General features: G+C 36.0%; 2 protein-coding genes across 5 annotated transcripts in view; one reads left to right on the top strand and one right to left on the bottom strand.

Moving 5' to 3' along the window:
* TCEA1 (transcription elongation factor A1) overlaps positions 1 to 11490 on the top strand; it is a 31999-nt gene extending 20509 nt beyond the window's left edge. Inside the window, exons 4-10 of one of the 2 annotated variants that reach the window (XM_074898948.1) lie at positions 2783 to 2870; positions 3906 to 4054; positions 5814 to 5870; positions 6810 to 6964; positions 8765 to 8911; positions 9886 to 9957; positions 10952 to 11490. In XM_074898948.1, coding sequence (XP_074755049.1) covers positions 2783 to 2870; positions 3906 to 4054; positions 5814 to 5870; positions 6810 to 6964; positions 8765 to 8911; positions 9886 to 9957; positions 10952 to 10960 — 677 coding nt within the window. In that variant the 3' untranslated portion in view covers positions 10961 to 11490. Of the gene's footprint in view, positions 1 to 2782; positions 2871 to 3905; positions 4055 to 5813; positions 5871 to 6809; positions 6965 to 8764; positions 8912 to 9885; positions 10750 to 10951 lie in introns of those variants that run through there. The other variant, XM_074898946.1, reaches the window with a different exon arrangement.
* A 5912-nt stretch (positions 11491 to 17402) lies between these two features.
* The window catches only part of RGS20 (regulator of G protein signaling 20), a 41136-nt gene continuing 39159 nt past the window's right edge, over positions 17403 to 19379 (bottom strand). The window contains exon 6 of one of the 3 annotated variants that reach the window (XM_074898955.1): positions 17403 to 18625. In XM_074898955.1, the coding sequence (XP_074755056.1) occupies positions 18437 to 18625 (189 nt within the window). In that variant the 3' untranslated portion in view covers positions 17403 to 18436. The remainder of the gene's footprint in view (positions 18626 to 19379) is intronic. The other 2 variants (XM_074898958.1, XM_074898956.1) reach the window with 2 other exon arrangements.

The following is a 19379-nucleotide window of genomic DNA, read 5'->3' on the forward strand; positions in this document are numbered from 1 at the left end:
GGGCCATTTTTTCCATTTCATTAGAATTTCTGTGATTGGTTGTAGTTCCCATTAGCTGTTATTCTTCTTTTGTGTTAGAGCCTGGCCATTGAATATAAAATAAGTTAATTAGTAAGAACTTTTAGTTTCTCAAGGATAATTTTTTTCCTTTCCCCAGAGGGTAGTTGAAATGCTGTCTAGCAGGCTGTTAATTGCATTCTGTTCTTTTGTCAATACGGTATTTTAATAAAGTAAGGAATCCTTACTAATATGTGAGTTTAAGAATACATACTGCTCAACATGGGATCACTTCTCAGTGCCTTCCAGTTTATAATACATAAGAGTGAATGACTTACGAGAATATTTCAAACAAACAAAATATTCTTTATTTTTAGATTTCTGAAACTGTATTAAACAAAAGTATATATGAACTCTAAGTGATTAAAGAAATTGTCATTTTGAAGACATTTACTGAAGGTGATCCAGTTGTCTCAGCCACTGGAGTTTGACCTTGGCTTACTTGCTTAAACTGGCCTGCAGGTGTAGGAAGAGCTGTGCTTTTACCTCTTGCTTTATCTCTGTGCCTCACTTACACCCCACACTCTGTAACTGAAAGAAGCAATCAGTATATTGGCAGGTGTTCTCAGGTGCCTGTCTTCTCTGATGAAATAGTGCTGGGCTAAAGGGAAGTGTTTGATAAACTAAAACTAGGTTCCGGCTATACAATAGCAGTGTATTTGATGCCAAATAAGCATGAGATACCCAGGTCAGCTCTGAACTTGACAACTTGTGTGCCAGAAAAGAATGTGGAGGTAAATGGGCTGAAACAGAGCTCAACTCTAAGGCAGCTGTTCTGCTTTGCAGAACTTGAACCGTACCCCAAGATAACTGCTTGATCTATCAGTTTGTCTTAAAGCCTGTGACAAAAATGATCACGTACTTGAAAAAAAGATGAGGTTAAATGAGATTACATGCACACTTAGAATCTTTTTAGACATTATATATCATGTAAACATTTGTTGTCATAGAGTAGTCATGTGAATATGCATGATAAAAATGGGATTTTCTTTCTCTTGTATTGTTTGTTTCAGGTGTTGTAGCAAAGAACTTCTGTGATCCATTCAGTTTATAGCCTTGTTTGCTTTCTTAGTGAAATTACTTTTTTATAAATAATAATTGATAAATTTATTTTAGGATTTTTTTTAATAACACCTTTATCTTATTAAAGACAATCGGTCCAAGTGCGTCAGCTATTGTGTTTAATTTTCCTTTTTTTCTGTAATGGAGCAATTTATCAAGAATTGAATAAAAAGTTACAACCAATGGGTGAGGAGCTCACTAAACTTTTAAGTTCTTGAAGGCTGGGGAAATATTCTGGAGAGGCATCTTTGTGTGTTGGTCTGGTTCTTATTGTTTGGTAGGCATCTTTTTTTTTTTCTTAGGTACAGCTGGAGACAGAATAGTAGATGGCTGCTTGGTCTTGTCCAGTATGGCTGTCTTTGGTCTCCTTCTATGGTGATGATGCTTTTTTTAAGGAAGTGATACTTGATTTAATAAATTCCTTAAAAGTTAAGAAATGGAGCAAAATCCTGTTCAGTTTAATATCTTTCCTGTGTAGCTTTAAATGTAAATTGTTCCTCTTAAAAATAAGCCAGAACAGTGATTTTTCTACTCTCTAGGAAAGGAAAAAAGAGCTCAGTGCTTGAGTAAGAGACATGAATTTTTGTGTTCCATACCACCAAGTTGCCCTGAGAAATGTGGGAATGGGGCTTTTTGGGAAATGAGGATACTTTTAGATGCTTAAAGAAGGATTTGGATACCTAGTTCAGGACATTCAGATTTCCCTCCTTTTCTTGACCTTTTTTAGTCATTTTTAATGTTTGTAATATGTGCTTATCAAAATAATACAGTGTATGGATTTAAAAGTGTAATGGCAGCTTTATAAGGGCTTGGAGAGAGGAATTCACAAAATCTTAACTGTCAGTGAGTGATGCCAATCTTGCTAGGCTCTTTCTGTAGGCAGTGGGGAGTCAGCCTTTCTAGAGAGCAAATCAAAGTAGGAGCTTTATTTAGCCACTCTGAATCCTTCTTTACAATAGAAGGGTGTATGTGTTCTCGGTAGGTTAAAGTTTAATGTTGCGATTGCCCTTTTTAATAAAGGCTTTTGTCTCTTTTCTTTATAAAATCATCATTAAACATAGCCTATATGGGGAAGACATTCAAATATATTTGAACAGCAAGACAAATTATTTAAGGACTATCACAGAAAATACTTTGTGTCTGGAAAACTCCTTCAAAAGCATATGAAAATGATCTTTATATTTTTTGGCAACAATCGTAACTTTCACACCACAGTTTTGTTTGGTTTAGTCCTTTGGTAGAAAGCCTGTGAATATAACTAAAAAGAATGGCATGTATTTAGTAGGAATTTACATTTAAAACATGGAAGACAAACTCCAGAGACTTGATGCAGTAGTTTAAGAAGTTGTCTACCTCATGCAGCAGTGTTGGCAAAAACAAGTCATAAATGTCCATGTTTTCATCATATCTTCATTGCCAGTTTAAGCAGAAGCTGGATTTGACTCGAAGGATCTGAAATGTTGTCATATTTTCCATTTTCTGGGTTGTGGAGGGTGTTGTGTTGGGGAGTGGAAGGCTGTACTGCAAGAGAAGGTCGAAGCAGAGAGTGGGAGCTGATAGCATTTCCAACTGGTTCAGGAGAAATCATCAAAGATATTTTACCACTGCTTTAAATTGGTTACTATTTCTGGGTAAAAGAGTTTCTCATGTTTTGTATTTCCAGATGGACCTTCAACTGATAAAGATTCTGAAGAAAAGAAAAAGGAGGCTGCGTCGTCCTCACAAAACAGCCCTGAAGCAAGAGAAGAAAGGTGCTTAATTCTCCATGACTACACAAATAATCTCCCTCAGTATAAATTAACATTAAACTCTTTGGTCCAAATTTGTCATACTGGAGACAGCTTCCATGTTATTTTCTGAAATACAAGCTATTGTACAAGAAATGGTCTGTTAGGGAAGTTAATTGTGCTGCTGCTGACATGGAGAAGAAAAAAAAAAGCAAGCGAGCCACAGTGCAAGATATGGCCAGACAGTTATTGTTTAGTCCATCTGTCTCATTGGTCAAATAGTCCTTATTCTCTCAATGCTAGCACTGAGCTTTGAGAACTGTAAAACAACTTTGTCACAGCTTTGTGGTAATTGCATATGTTGGAGGTTTAGAAGATATTTTTGTCTGTTAGCTTTTATGTTTAATAAACAATCTCATTCTGCACTCCTTTTGGTAAATAAGATACATATTTTCAGAAAAAATGAGCTTATTAATGATACTGAAGGAGCTAAAAATATGTACAAAATAGCAACTGCAAGTCCATTTCTTCTATACATTACTGGTTTTAATGAATCTGTTTCCATCAGCCATTTTCAAATTGAAATTTAACCTGTAACCATTTGTCCTGATGCAAGCTGAAAACTTTTTGGTCTAGAGTTACATTGATTGTTTGTGACCATGGTACCACTTCAGTACAGTAAGCAGACTGAATGCAATGTATTCACTGCAGAGTGAATATTAGTGTGATATATCTTCACTGTTTCTTATTGTAAAGTTCCATGGGAGGGAAAAAAAAGACTAACATGTTAAGGTAGAGATTTGAGAACTGAAACTTATATGCAGTGTAATGGAATGAAATACAAGCTGTGTCTCTATTGTGTGGAATACCCTGGTGAATATTCTAAAAACACTTTTAAATTTATGTGAATTCAGTTAGTCTTAAAAAGGTGGCCTGTGTTCTTTTTTTTGGATTACTGTCAAAGGAATATAGCAAAAAGCCTGTGTTTTGCCCTGGAACAAAGTTATTTGAAGAGGGAGAAAAAACATTAATATTAGTTTTCTTTTTGTCTTTTTTTAGCAGTTCAAGCAGCAATTCCAGCAGCAGGAAGGAGGAGGGTAGTGCTTCCTCAAATTCTTTCATCCCTTCTTTTCCCCGGGCTCCAAGCACTTCAGATTCTGTAAGAGTGAAATGTAGAGAAATGCTCTCTGCAGCTCTCAGGACGGGAGGTGAGCTTTGTAGCCTATATTTTCAAGTTTAACTATTTCCTTCTTCTCTATTTCAATCCTTCCCACTCCTGCCCGATAGGGTAGGATAAACCCTGTTTATGTCCATTTGTGTGTATATGCCCATAGGCCAGTTCACCCACGTTGCAAGTAATGAGTAACCTTGACAGCATGAAAATGTATTGAAATACATTTTTTGTTGCTGATGATATGGGACATTTTGTGGCTTCTGTTTGTCTGATATCTTGCCTGCAATGGAATTTCTTTTCAGGAAGCTTATTGCCTCCTTAATGCCTTATTTAAATATTTTTGTGGATGCTGTTTTCTTGTCTTATCTCTGACTGAGAGTGCCAGTGTATACATGCCTGCCTTTTTTACATCAGATCGTCTGGGACTTCAGATTTTGGTTTTTGAAGGCTGCCTTTCTGTTTTGATTTAATCTTGACATACTCCTAGTAAGAGTCTTGCATGCTCTGTCTTCATGCCTCTTGGGCATCTGTAAATTCGTTGACTGTTTGGGGTTTTTTCTTTTTCCCCCTCATGTACACTTGGGTGATAAATTGAATGACAGGCTAGATAAGGAGCAAACTACAAGTCAGACTCCTCAGAATGACCTGAATTTTTTTCTTGTGGGTCCTTCTCTTCTGCCAGAACTTATGACCCAGGTCCTGTTCCTCTTTTCTTAGCTTAGTGCAACCTGACCCAGTGTAAGCAGACTTCTGAATCATCCATTTTTTAGCCTCTTCTCTCTTTTAGTCTTTCTTTTAATTCACATAAATTCAGATACAGACAGTAGTCAAAGCTGACTAAAGACTACGAGTTGGTGGTCATTGGATACATATTTCATAGCTAGTTTTCCAGGGGCTTTTTTTGCTGTGTTACTTTCTACAGCACATATAAACTGATCATCCATGGGTTGAATGCCAATCTCAAAAAATAAGGTTGTTTTCTGGTTTTATGGCCTTCTGCATGAGATCGAAGGGGAGATGGTATTTGGATTACTCATTGAAGTACACCCATGTTAAATGAGAAGGAGGAAAACATACTGTATCTAATTTGTCCTAAGCTATCTTAGAAAGGCAGCTGTCTTTATGAGTAAGGGTTTTGGTCAGAAACAGTAAACAATTATCTTGGGCGTTTTATAAAGGTCGTGTTTCATTGTCTTAAAGATTGCTATGGTTTATTTATTCTAATTTACATGTTTTATGATACATCTCGAATTTGCATTTTTAAAAACATCTAATAATATTGTTTCTGTTGCTTAATTACTATGTTTCTAAGGAAATCCTTCACTTGCATGCATGCAAAATGTTAATTATTTTGCTTGTATTGTGTGGACTGAGAGAACTCATGAAACACAGTACAAAATGTTTTCATAATAGTCTGTTCTATGCATAGATATGCTGTGGAGATGAGTATTTGCCATGCCTGTTAGAATCTTTAAAATTTTTCCTTGTATCAAAGTTTTTTGTCACTACTTCTGTTTGCAACTAAGTGTAAGAATTTCTGATTTTGTAAAAGATTTAGGGTTGTTCTATTTTTTAAACTTCTGTTCCTCTTCACTTATTTTTGTTTTTCCCAGTAATAAGTTAAAGTTATGAAAGGAGAAGACGACAGTGAATTAAACTTTCCTATACAAAAGGGAAAAATCACTGTAGTTGTTCCGTAATTTGTTGAGTTTTTGGATAGTTGAATGGGCTCTCAGGGATGTAGAACACGAAGATTGTCAGGTTGCTAATATTTCAATGCTTATTTTCCTCAGATGATTACATAGCCATCGGTGCTGATGAAGAAGAGTTGGGTTCTCAGATTGAAGAAGATATCCTTTGTTGTACATCTGTGTGCTCTAGAACAAGAGTGTTTTTTAAAAGCATTGATAATGTTTGATTAACTTGATCTATGTATTGAATAATTTTAATTTCGTTTAAAACAAATTAGCAAACTGTTCAACACATCAGTGTAGAAATTTAGTGTTTAAAACAACATAACCTAAATGATTTGCTTTAAAACATGTAGGAATGTGTAGGTGAGTGTGTGTGGGTTTGTTCTGTTCAGTATGTTTTCCTTGCAGCAGCAATCTTGTATCTTACTGCAGCATTCTGACATAAAATGCTGGGCTCTTCTGTGTTATTTTTAAGTCTCTTCTTGTTAACAGTTTTAATCCTTTTCTAATGTCTTTATTTTCTGCAAGTTTATTTCTAAATGAATTTGTAGTTTTCAAAAGAGTTGTTCTGGTAGCATTGTTTGCATAGTTACAAAGTGGAGGTCAGGGCTTTTTATTTTAGCTGGTGGGGGGCTATTAAACAAAGACATAGTCTAAGCTTCATGATTCTAACTTGTAATGTCCTTTGGTAATTAGTCAGCCACCATTCCTGTTCAGGATTTTCTTGTTTCTCTTGCAAGTCTATTTTAAAATTCTGTCAGTGAGCTGCCAGTGTTTGAATACTGGTTTAGAAATCAGTTAATCAAGATGAGGTTAAGGAACTAGACACAAATTTATGGGTGACTTTTTACAATTTCAATTGAGATCCTACTACCCAAAAATTTGCATTTCACTGACCGTGTGCTGAGCTATGATTAGGCTTCAGAAGGGTGTGAAGTCTGCTGTGTTGAACAGGAAAGTAACTGTTGGTTGGGGTTGGGGGGTTGGACTTGATCAACAGTGAAGTACATTGTTTTGGAAGAGTCACCCCAAAAACGAATCCTTTAGAGTGCTCTGTTTCACTTGTTAATGTTTTGTTCCTTAAATCCAAAGCACCTATTTTTCAAGAATTAAAAAACACTGATATGAAATACAAAAATAGGGTACGAAGTAGAATAGCAAATCTCAAGGATGCAAAGAATCCTAACCTAAGGAAAAATGTGTTATGTGGGAACATTCCTCCTGACAAGTTTGCCAAAATGACAGCAGAAGTAAGTAAAACATAGGTCCTGAACTATTTCCCTATTAGACTTACATCCTGACTCGTATTTATTAGCCATAAAAAATTATATAAGCTGCCTGCATTTTTGAAAGACTGTGGCTTGCACAGTCTGAATTACAGGGCTGTTTTGGGGCAGAGGGAATGAAGGTTGTGTCTGCTAATGGTTCCTAAGTATCTGATTTTGTCTGTATGTCAGAAGGCAGGTAAGCTGTTGCATGTAAATTTCCTGAAACATGGTATCTTGTGCAGTTTTTAAAAGGCCACATGATAAATCAGTGAGTTTTTTAAGTTTAGGAAGATGTAAATATGACTGGCTAGTGACTCCAAGCTGCTTTTCCATTCACCTTCCTGGATATATGTGTGTTAGCCTGTCTTGCCATTTATTTTTCAAATGCTAACCTCTTCTGTTTATACTCCTATGCAAGGTATAGCACTGTGGTTTTAAAGATCAGTCCCTCTCCTGTTGTCATTTCAGTTAATTTAAAGCTTATCTCTTGAATCTATCTCTTGAATACTTCAAGTGATTTTGAAGGAAACTTAACAACCATAAATGGTTGGAGAAAAGAGCTAAGAGAATTGCCCTTTAAATCAAATTAAATTTATGTTATTGAAAGGACATTTTGGACACTCAAATAGAAATTCCTGTTAAGATGCTCCCTGTCTTTACAAATCAAAATGAATCTAGGAAGTCAAATGAAAAATTAGATTTTTATGGCAGAGAAAAACAAAAGCACAGTTAACATCTGGCTTCAGTTTTGTAGTTCTGCTTGTAAGTGTTGGATTCTAGCCCCCCCCCCCCCCCCCCCTTCAGGTATAAAGGAGTATCTTGGAGATAGAAAGGAATTAAGTTTATGATCAAATAATGAAAATCATGATTAGCTTTATTCTAAAGGAAAGAAGGTTTTGTTTTTTGTTTCTATAGCTTTACCTAAAGGTTAGGGCAAACACGCTCATAGCGGAATGTGTAAAGAATAGTCAATTGTATCTTCAGTACATATTGTGAGGTTTTTAGTTCTACATGTGTGTATGTACATACGCACAAACATACGTTTTATGTTGTCCAGTGCCTGTTTTTTGCTCGTGGATTCAAATTTTAATGGCTAAAACACCCCTCAGTGTTAAAGTTATTTCTAAGTGAAACCGTATTAATACAAGATTTGCATTCCACATCTACATGGTACGTGGAGTAAAATTTTATTGAAGAAAAATGGAACAACTTGTTTTTGCTGTGCACACTTGATTACATTGTGGAGATCCTGCACACTAGAACTGTTTTAAAGAAGAAAATTGGTGAATCTGAGCTCTTCAGTTAGTGTTTTGCAACTAACTGTATATGATTTCTGGTGACATATGGTAAAGGATGGCTATACTGTATTTCTCAGTACAAATATGGAAATAGTCAAAATACTGTAAATTTTCCCTATAATAATCTTATGTAGGTCAATGAGATGATTATTGAAGGATCTAACCTAGGGAAAGGATCTTTTTCCTCTTCTCTTTTTCTCTATCTTGTCTCTGCATAAAAATGTTTCTGTGTGTTTGATATTGTGTAACTTTTACTGATTTTTTTTCCACTGCATAAAAACCCCCAACATTCTAAACTTTTTGTAGCTTCTGTGCTGTGAAATATCCCAACTTAAATCTTGTAAAATTGAAAATGTGTGGAAAGAATTACTTTGCCCTTCAATAGAGTTGTTGTTCATGGATTCTAAATAAAAAATGGTATGCTTGCACAGTGGTAATGACTTGTTTAAAACTCCTTAGTAAACTCTGCTGTTATCCATAACAGGAAATGGCAAGTGATGAGCTGAAAGAAATGCGCAAAAATCTGACCAAAGAAGCTATCAGAGAGCACCAGATGGCTAAAACAGGAGGTACCCAAACTGATCTGTTTACATGCGGCAAGTGCAAAAAGAAGAACTGTACATACACGCAGGTACGTGGTTATTCAGACTCTTAGTTTTCCTTTTTCAAAGGTGAATTCCTATATAAAGATTATCAGAGGAAGTTTTAGTTACAAAATGAACTGTTAACAAAATGCTAACAAATTACAAAATATGTGAAGATAGTTGGAGCTACTTAGGTGAGCTTATGTAAAGAATGTTTGTTGTATTAATTTACCAGAGATTTTTAGGTAAATCTAAGCTGAGTAGCTATATAGCCTAAAATGTCAGTTTCTTTGCAATGCTGAGTTTTTTCTGATTCCTCTTGCATCTGACATTAATATGATTTTATGTCAAGGAGAACTTGACATACTGTTTTTAGTAAATGTTGACATTTACTGTTTTTAAGGTGTGTAAACATATTTACATAGGGAACAAATAACAGAAGGTAACGATACATACATATAATAAATATGTGCATATATATAAAATCTACCATATGACTATCAATAGACCCTAATTTACAAACATTCCTACAACCTTTTTCTATTTTAATTAGGAAATAAGTGCAAGAAGGGCTTTAATTTGTTTAGCAGTGCTTCAAGGCATTTAATTTTTGTCATAGGATCAGCTGCATTTGTAATTTAATTCTATATATCAGATGCTTTAAGTAGATAGCTATTTTTCAATCATGAGACTTTTAAGCCTTTCCATCAGTAAATACATGTAAAGCTGTGCTGAATGTGTAGATTTACTGCAGAATCTTTTCCTAGAAGTATGTGCACAGTTTCTGTGCCGAAATTGATATTTCAATGCTGCTAAATCTGTCAAAACACAGGTTTATGATCACTTTACAGTCTAGACAAAAAAATAATTTCAACTGTTACGGAAAGTTAACTTGTATTTTTATCCAAATGTGTTTCCGTAATGTTAAACTTCGATTTTAAACCTTTGCATTGAACACATACTAACAAAAGTTGAAGATACTAATTTTCCGCTTCTGTTCTGGCTCTTGCCTTTGCCAAAGGTTCAAACCCGCAGTGCTGATGAACCCATGACAACATTTGTTGTCTGTAATGAATGTGGAAACAGATGGAAGGTAAGACTGTTAGACTGCTCTGCATATTTGATAGCAGACAGCTAGGCTCTGTGCTTAATTTTGGTTTACAGTAAATGACAAATAATATTATATGTTGATATTGCAGAATAGCTTTCGGTTAGAAAAGTATTTTTGACTGAAGGTATGAGATCACACAAGAAGGGCAGTGGCAAAGGGGGAGAGAAGTCAGGATATTGAGTTAGTCCCGTAACATAGTTACAATGCTGCTTTGCCATACAAAGTAGTGGTAAGTTAGTCACTGTGTTTTCCCTTTCTTGACCCAAAGATATTTTGACTTTTTAATCGCTGGTTTGATGGAATAGGCCTTTTTAGACCTTTTTGTTTTTTTTCTGTTTTTTTGCTACTCTGAAAAGAGGGTATGAAGCAATGACTTCTGCCATATTCCTTTGTCAGGATAAGTGTAGGGCATTGATCGCTTAATTTAAAATTTTTTTTTTAAGTTCAGGAAATGGGAATTGTAAAAGTTTCTGAGGAATACCAGTAGTCCGATGAAGTGGAGAAACACTGAAATGGCCTGTAAAATTTACAGGTTAACATGTGATAGCATGCAATATGAAGCATGATATCCTCATTCCGTTATTTTTCTGTATGATGAATGCTGCTCTGCAGAACCATGTGCATGGCATACCTTAAGATTACTACATGAAAGTATTTTATGCATCTTGTTTTATGTGTCTAATTACTGGATATTTTTCAAATCTATACTCCAAGGTATCTAAATACTTTATAAAGCTTAGAAATTGTTTGATGCAGTACTGGGAAAAGTTTATTTGTCCTTGAAACCTTCTGTAAGGTGGTGGTTACAAAAGTGTCCATATAAAGATGCTTGAGTGAAGGAATGGTTATGATATAGGCAAATGCTTCTACTAGTAATTTCCATATCCTGAGTATGGTGTTGTATTTCTGTTTCTTCTTGCAAAGATTTAGAAATAAGCTGTGTGAAGATCTCATAAAAATTCTTTTCTTTTGACAGTTCTGTTAGAAGAAGAAATTGTCAAGACATCTGGACCAGTATGAAAGAGGATTTTGTAATTAGCTTTAAAAAACTAGGCTAAGCATCTAGCTTTCTGCAAATGAGAGGGTTTTTGGGTTTTGTTTTTTGTTGTTTGGTTTTTTTTTAAAGCAGCATACATGCCTGAAGTTAGCTTTTGTTTTGACACAACCATCATTTCCTTAAATGGCTTCCTATAGCTGATAGTCAGTAGGGCCAGGTTGCTCAATTGTATGGTGAATGTTAAAATATTTTTTCATTTTTATAAGTAAGTTACATTAAACTTTTACCAATTAAACATTTTGGTAATTGGCTTGGTTTTTTCTAACTATGTGAGTAATGTACTCTATTTTTTGCGGTCTGAAACATACACGCTCCTCCGATATGTATTTTATCTCTCCACATTTGTTCAGTTGTAAGAATGGAATTTTGTTTTTTGCTGCTGTGTTCCCTAGTTTTGCAAAGAGAAAAGGTATGTAACTTCATCTGATTACATTAAACAGTTGTTAACTAAAGCACAATTTAGTTAACTCTCTAGTTTGTATGTATTGTTTCTGAATTAGGACTATATTTGTGGTCACAGAGCTTGGAAATTTATTAGTGGATATGATGACCTCTTTTGCAATGGTTGGCTAAGTTTTGTTATGTAAACAGCTTTCATCAGTGCAATATATTTTGTTGCCCAGAGCATGTATTTTACATTCTATCAGTAGGTATTATTTCTAGGAATGTCTTTAAATAGTTGGTTAAATCTGATTTGAGTGTTCAGTTTCACTTAACATGCTTGACAACCAGGTTTGGTTTAGACTTTGTACATAAGCAAAGGCACTGACTGTCCTAATAACACCAGCCAACCACTTTATCACAGTATAAACTGGCTGGGGAGTTAATACTAAATTCACTTCATATAAATTGCATCAATTTTGTTCATGAACTGAGTTTTGAGATGTAGAGTATCAGATGTCAATCACAGACCTGCAGGTGAAAATAAATTACTAAAGTTATGGTCTTTTCCATATGTGGGATGATAGAAAGAAATACTGCTTTGTTAGAGCCTGCTTTTTAACAGTGCACATGTTTAGAAGTATTTTCAAATGCGCCTTCAAGGAAAAACATGTTAACATCTTTAGAAGAGATTAAATTCTTCCATTATATCTAAGTTGTTATTTAATTTACCAAAGCCTGGTGCTGAGAAGGTCTATCCTGGCAGTGTATAAAGGATTCATGGGGGGAATGGGAAGAGTACATGTGCGTTTTGGAGAAAGAATTCCTTGGCCGTAAAGGGAAAAACATTATTTTTTATGTTAAATATTTTTTGTGTGATGGCAGCAATCATAACAAATGAGTTGGAAGTAGTATGATGACACTTGAGCTTTGCAAGATGAGAAGTGTTTGGTAAATTCTTTATATAGCAAGCGTTTCCAGTCAGCTTGTGTAAGGAAGGAAAAGTGGCTCCTCTGCTGAAAGGAAAAATAATTAAAATAGAAGTTTAGATGCAAACATTTTTTTATGAAGGAGATTGTTTGGCATTTAATTTCTTGCATAACTTCATATAAAAATATTTTTAACTCAGTTTATTAGATATTAATGCATTGATTGAGAAAACATTATTTTTTCTACTAACAGGTTTATTTTTAGCCTGTGTGTAGGTCCTTTGGCAGGATTGCTTCTTAAGATTTTTTTTTTTTCAAGTTGTTTAAGGCAGCAGCAAAGCAATGACAGACATTAAATATCAATTACAGTGCTTTGTTTGGGGAGCTTTCTAAAGGAACAAGTCCAAAAAATTGTGTTAAAAATTATTTCAGATCGGATGCCAAGTAGACCTAAATCTCCCATGCTGTTCACAGTATATATACAGGGCAGGCACAGGTTGTTTTGCATTACCTTCCTTATGCTATATGTCCTTTAGTCTTTAAGCCCAGTGTGACAGTTAGGAGAATTACCTTTTCAGAAAACACAGCAATCATCTTTCCATACTTCCTGAATTTTATCTGGACTTTATTTAAAGAACTAGAACTGTGGTAGCGCTTTGTGATGTAGGTGTCTCCAACTAGGAGTTCAAGTAAAACACTGTTTCACCTCACGTTACCTGATGGCCTAGCAATAGCTTTTACCCCTTCTCTTTTCTGTCCCTGAGGTTAAAAAGCCCAGTTTCTTTCTTGCACTGAAAGATGAAGTCCAAGAACCAGATCTAGAAAAGAATACTATTCATGCTTTTGGCTATCCAAAAATAAAACTGCCCATCAGTAAGCTTTGAATGCATCTCTGTTCAACAGGTGCTTTCCCAGTTGTCTGAAATTGCCTTCCACTGTGAGAGGATGCAAAGTCTGAAGGATGTATGGGTGAAGGATGTAGAGGCGGGGCTGGGACTGAATCTCATTTCACCAGCTGAGCAGCAGGTGTGTTACAGCTGACCCAGTACGTTTGGGTATTTTATGCAGTGAAACATGACAGTAGAACTGGTGATGAATTTCTCCCATCCAAGAATAGCAGGTTTGTTTATAACCTTGATGGATATTTGAATCGTCTTTGACAAAAGAGAGACTGGAACATAGTTGCACTGCAACTTAAGGTAGTTTTTACACTAATGTAGTAGAGAAAGTAAGTGTGTGTGTAGATCTTTAAGGATGCCACCTTTCTTCTGTAATGAAAGCTAGAGGTTTCAGCTGCTCAGAAAACACTGCATCTGGATCCTTCATTAGAAGGTATTATCCTCATATATAATTCTGTTAACTTGCTCAGGAGAAAGTGTGGTTTTTAAAAATCTTGTACTGAATGATTCTTTTTGACTAGCACTAAGCAGAAGGTAAGTATCTGCTCAGTGATCCTGGCTTTTGTGAATTCCACTTGGAAGCTCTATAGCACTTTCCAAGCATTGCAAAGGAAGTGCCTGGTTTTTATCGTTAGGGATTCCACTTGTGGTCATGTATGTGAACTTTAAATTGAAGCCTACAACCCATACCAGCTGAGGTAGAACTTGAATCCATGAACATGAAGCCTTCATTCTGCAAAAAGTGATTGTACTGCCTTTCAAACTCATGCCTTTTGAAATAGGTAATTAGTAGTCGTTTGCATAAATAAACCTGAGGTGTTTCACCGCTTTACAATTTCATACAACTCTGTTTCACTACATCATCACTAATCTTGAATTGTTTTACCCTTTTAAAAGGCTTGGGATGAATTTACTTGAAATGTTAGTATAGAAAATCTTTTGTTAATATCATTGCCATGAAAGGGATCAGTATTATTTCAGAAGATGTGTTCTTAAGTACTGTTTAGAGCAAACTTGTTTAAAGATTACTTCTCATTGTGATAGTCTTTCTCATCGCTTTTCTTTTTCAGATAGCCTTTGTAATCATTAAGTGCATACATACATGATTGTGTGATAATCTATTTTTATACAGTAGAGCCCTTCAGGATATATATGAAATTTTTAAATCTTTGTTTGTATTGTGCTAATGACTTTGTAATTTAAAGGTCAGTGTAAAACACAATATGTTGGCTGAAGGAGCCCATGCAATTTTAATAATGCTTGGCAGGCTGGTGAAAAGAGCAGTCTAACAGTATGCATGTTCTGTGGGAGTTACTGGTTTGTGAAGTGCAGACATTGAAGACAGAATACCAGTGGACTGGAAAGTTGTTAAAGCTTAATGATATCCTGCAGTTAGATAAATGCCAAGACAAACCAATTATGCGTATTTTCAAGCTAGGATAAATTGATTTTGTGATAATTTCTTATTTGATGAATTATAAATAATGTCTTGTGTCAGTATGATTTTTCTCCTACTATTCATGTAATAGCTTGTCTATAGTAACTCTGCTTTTCAGTGCAACTCAGTTTTGTCCTGAAAAAAGTTGCATTATGAGTAAATATACAGTAATGAAATGTACTTAAAAACCTGTCTTCTGTGCAGGTGGGTTTTTGTTCCCCCCCACCTCAATGAAATCCTATAATAAACAGCCTCAAAAGAACAGGATATTTAGGGGAGTGAGTTGGTTGTTTGGGTTTTTTAAGACATATTGTCAGGGTATTTAGGGACAAGCATTCTGCCATTGATGTTGGGTGTAAGCTTAAACCTAAAACACAGCATTAAAATTTGTTAACACTTTTCAGGAAAGATAGGCATTGCAAATGTCAGCATATTGTAATGCAGAAGTAAAATGAAAATTGCTTAGAGAATTTTACTTGCTTAGAAGTTGTGGTACATCGAAAATAAGCTTAGAAATTATTATTTTCCTCTTGTAATAATCTAATGTTAACCATAGAACTGCCTAAACCAATATAGCTTACTCTCCCCTCTAATTTCATTGCATCTGTTTCTTGCAGAAAACTAGAATATATTTGATATAAAATACGAGTGTTTGGTCTCTCTTTCAGCTCTTAATGAGGTGGGTATCTTTGCAGGGAAGAAAGTTAACTTGAAAGAAATGAAATCCTCCATTTAATGAAATAACATACTTTGATCTGTTTTGGATGTGTGTCTGATCTTACCAGTAAGCTGAATTTGACCTATTTAAACTTATTTTGTCAAATGAGAGTTTTAGAGCACTCTTACCCACCCTGATTAAAACAAGTACAGCATTATCAGTCTTACTGCAAGCTCCTCAGGAATGCTGCCTTACTGATATCTAGTTTGTTTTGTTGCAGTTACTACCTATCACGTAATAGTTTATATAAACTGAAACTGTATCTATAGTGCTCTAGGTATTTTTTCTGGAAAATCAGCTGAGATAACCAATGTTGGTACATTAAGCAGTGGCGACCACTAACTGGGTCGTCTTAAGTAGTCATATATAGAAGAGCTTCCTCTTAACTTATCCAGTGTTATGCTAGAGAGGGCAGAAGCATTTTGATTTGCTGTCTCTCTCATTTTTTCGTTTACTTTTTTGTGCTGACGTGTAGAATAGTATTTTGGTTTTAGAAGATGATGGAAATACAAGTGGGTGATGATCAGGGAGCTAGAGCACCTTCCTTATGAGGACAGGCTGAGAGAGTTGGAGTTGTTCAGCCTGGAGAAGAGAAGGCTCTGGGGAGACCTTATAGTGGCCTTCCAGTACTTAAAGGGGGCCACAGGAAAGATGGAGAGGGACTTTTCATCAGGGAGTGTAGTGATAGGACAAGGGGTAATGGTTTTAAACCTGGTGAGGCCACACCTTGAGAACTCTGTCCAGTTTTGGGCACCTCAATACAAGAGAGATATCGAGGTGCTGGAGCGAGGGCAGAGGAGGGCAGTGAAGCTGGTGAAGGGCCTGGAGAATAAATCTTATGAGGAGTGATTGAAGGAGCTGGGACTGTTCAGTTTGAGGAAGAGAAGGCTGAGGGGAGACCTCATCACTCTCTACAGCTACCTGAAAGGACACTGTAGAGAGGTTGGTGCTGGTCTCTTGTCACAGGTGATTAGTGACAGAACAAGGGGGAATGGCTTTAACTGCACAACAGGGGAGGCTCAGACTGGACAGTAGGAAAAATTTTTTCCCAGAAAGAGTGGTCAGACAGTGGAATAGGCTGCCCAGGGAGGTGGTGGAGTCACCATCCCTGGATGTGTTTAAGGGTCGTTTAGATGAGATGTTGGGGGGATATGGTGTAGGGGAGAACTTTGTAGAGTGAGACTGATGGTTGGTCTTGATGATCCCAAGGGTCTTTTCCAACCTGAATGATTCTGTGATTTTTTAAATGGAAAGAGGGTAGATTTAGGTTAAGATATTAGGAAGAAATTCTTTACTGTGAGGGTGGTGAGAAACTAGGTAGAACAGGTTGCCCAGAGGAACTGTGGCTGCCCCCTCCCTGGCAGTGTTCAAGGCCAGGCTGGATGGGGCTGTGAGCAACCTGGTCTAGTGGAAGGTGTCCCTGCCCATGGCAGGGGGGCTGGAACTAGATGATCTCTAAGGTGCCTTCCAACCCAAACCATCCTATGATTCTATGAAACTGGTCCATATCTATTGTTAACTTACTGTGTATCAGGTCATCTTCTGTGGTGCTGTGTAACGAAAAATCTCATTGTTTGTTTAATAACAAGAATGCAGTAAGGGGAGAACATGTGTCTTGCCGAGTGCACCAAGGAAACAATTTAATTGGTCTCCTAAATTCTGCCTTGTTATTCCCATTTCCTTTTTTCAGAGAAAGTCCCCATTTTGTGCATTTCATAGTGCTGAAATTAGGTGAAGAGTAGGTTTTAGAAAGGCTACAGTAGATGTCACTGATCTATGCCTGTCTGGTTCTTCCCTTCTAAGGTATTTTTTTCCCCGTTCCTTAGATCTCCTTTTCCTACCTATATGACTCATTCGGTTCATTTAAATAAATGTGCAGGAAAAAGTACAATTCAGTAGTAGTCCACTATAAACTCTGAAGTTTAATATAGTGGAATTGTAGTGAATCTTATTTAAAGAAGTTATTAGAATAACAGATCTACACAGAGACGATGCAGATTCAATCAATGTACTTTCTTCCTACACTTCCTGTGATTACTGATTTTGAGGTATGACCAGAAATCAAGTGTAATGCTTTGAGGATACCATAAATGAACGTGGTTTATTAGTGGATAGAGCTGTTGCTTTTCTTTTGGACAGTTTAAAATATTTCTGTATCAGAACAGTAGTTCTAGCTTCCTCCTTTTGTCAATTAAATGTGTACATATCTGTAATAGAAACCTTACAAGATCTGTCAGGTAACGGGAGAGTTTAATATGTACAAAACCAAGATGGTTGATACTGCTGTCCTCTCAGGAGCAATCTTACTACTGAGGGAAGAGAAGACTATGTGAGAACTCTTGTGCTTTATTTTGGAATTTAAATGCCCAGACTCTTCGTCGTCTTAAGTAAATAATTTAACTTTTATAAACATGAACCGTATGAACTTAAAAATGCTTTCAGCAGACTCCAGTAGTAAAATAACGATTCTTCAGCAAAAGATTTTTATAGGCAGGATTATTTCAACCATTAGCTTTCATAAACTTGAGATTGCCATACCAGTTTCCATTAGCACACCATATATGCATTAAATATACCAAGACAAGTGGAGTGTACCTGTGCCAGGTACAGTATGTGAAACTTTGTCTAGTGTAACCCAGTATTGACAGTACTGTTTTTACTTCAGTCACAGTGTGGGTGGGGCAACTGGTTTGGTTTTCAAGAAAATTCTAACACTCCACCTGAAAATAAAATATAGTTTTCATGCTCAGTTGGTATTAGTATCTCAGACATACATTGTAACTTGCATCATTTGAAAAAATACTGCATTTTTTGAACAGCAACATTTTCTCTTCATTCTCTTTCAGTAACACTGAATTTGATCAGAAACTGTAGTTAGAGGATTGTGTCAGAGCCTTGTGCAGGTTCAAATCATTCAGTCTGTAGTAAAACTTGCCTGAGTTATTTTCAGGTAAATATCTGATTAATTCTATATGCCCTGTGGATTGGTGTAGCCCGGAGTTCAGTTTGTTTCAAAATAAATACATTTAAGAAAAAATTCTATGCTTCGGTGGATTTTTCAGATAAGGACCGAAGCAAGTCCTTATAAATAGCAGAGTTCATAAACCGTGGGTAGGAGTCTCTGTGCATTAAGGTATAAATTTGAAGCTGTGCGTCATCAAAGGTGTGTTGCGAGGGTTCCAGCATATTTCGGTTAATAACTTCTCTTACTCTGGAGTCCAGACTGACCTGCATATTAAAATAGAAAGTCAGATAAATAATAGTGGTTAATAGTATATGGGGATTTTCAGGTTGATTTTATTGGTTGAAAAAGCAGTCTTTTTAACCATTTCAGATGGTGTTCTTCAAGAGTGTAAAAACTAAATAGGCAAAAAATGACTGTGGTAAAATTTGAAAGTAGTAATCTCTTGAGTATGGATAGAGAAATGTTCTCACTGAGGCGACCTTACTTTGACCAAGACGACCTGCAATCCCATTACTGCCGAAACCTGAGAGACTGGCAGACTATTTCCAGACCAACTTCCCGCTCTGTAGTAGAAGACTTGTAATTTTTTTGTGACAGTTTGTTTCCTTGGGAGTTAGCGCTGTTGTAAAGAGACTGAATTGAGAGTAAACAATATGGCACAGATGAAAACCGTAACCTGGGAAGCTGTTGATTAATCAAAATTCCCGTTAAAAGGCAGAGTGAATTGATATGAACCACAGGTATGGCTATATAATGATTTCATACGACATACAAGTAATGTCTTTTTTTTTTTTCCTGCAAGACTCTAGTCTCTGTAGAATGGTATCATTATTACTAGGATAGACTGCTTAGATTTAAACAGCATTTTTATAAGTACGAAAGTATAGCTTGCACTGCAAACAATTGAGTTTTGCAAGGATATTGGAAGGTTTAAAATTCTAGCCTGCTTGCCAGGTTTATACTCAAACTGAAGTGAGGTGTCTTTGAAACTTGACATATTTGCTAACAGCAAAGTGA

Source organism: Athene noctua, chromosome 2 (assembly GCF_965140245.1).
Source record: "Athene noctua chromosome 2, bAthNoc1.hap1.1, whole genome shotgun sequence".
Taxonomy (NCBI): Eukaryota; Metazoa; Chordata; class Aves; order Strigiformes; family Strigidae; genus Athene; species Athene noctua.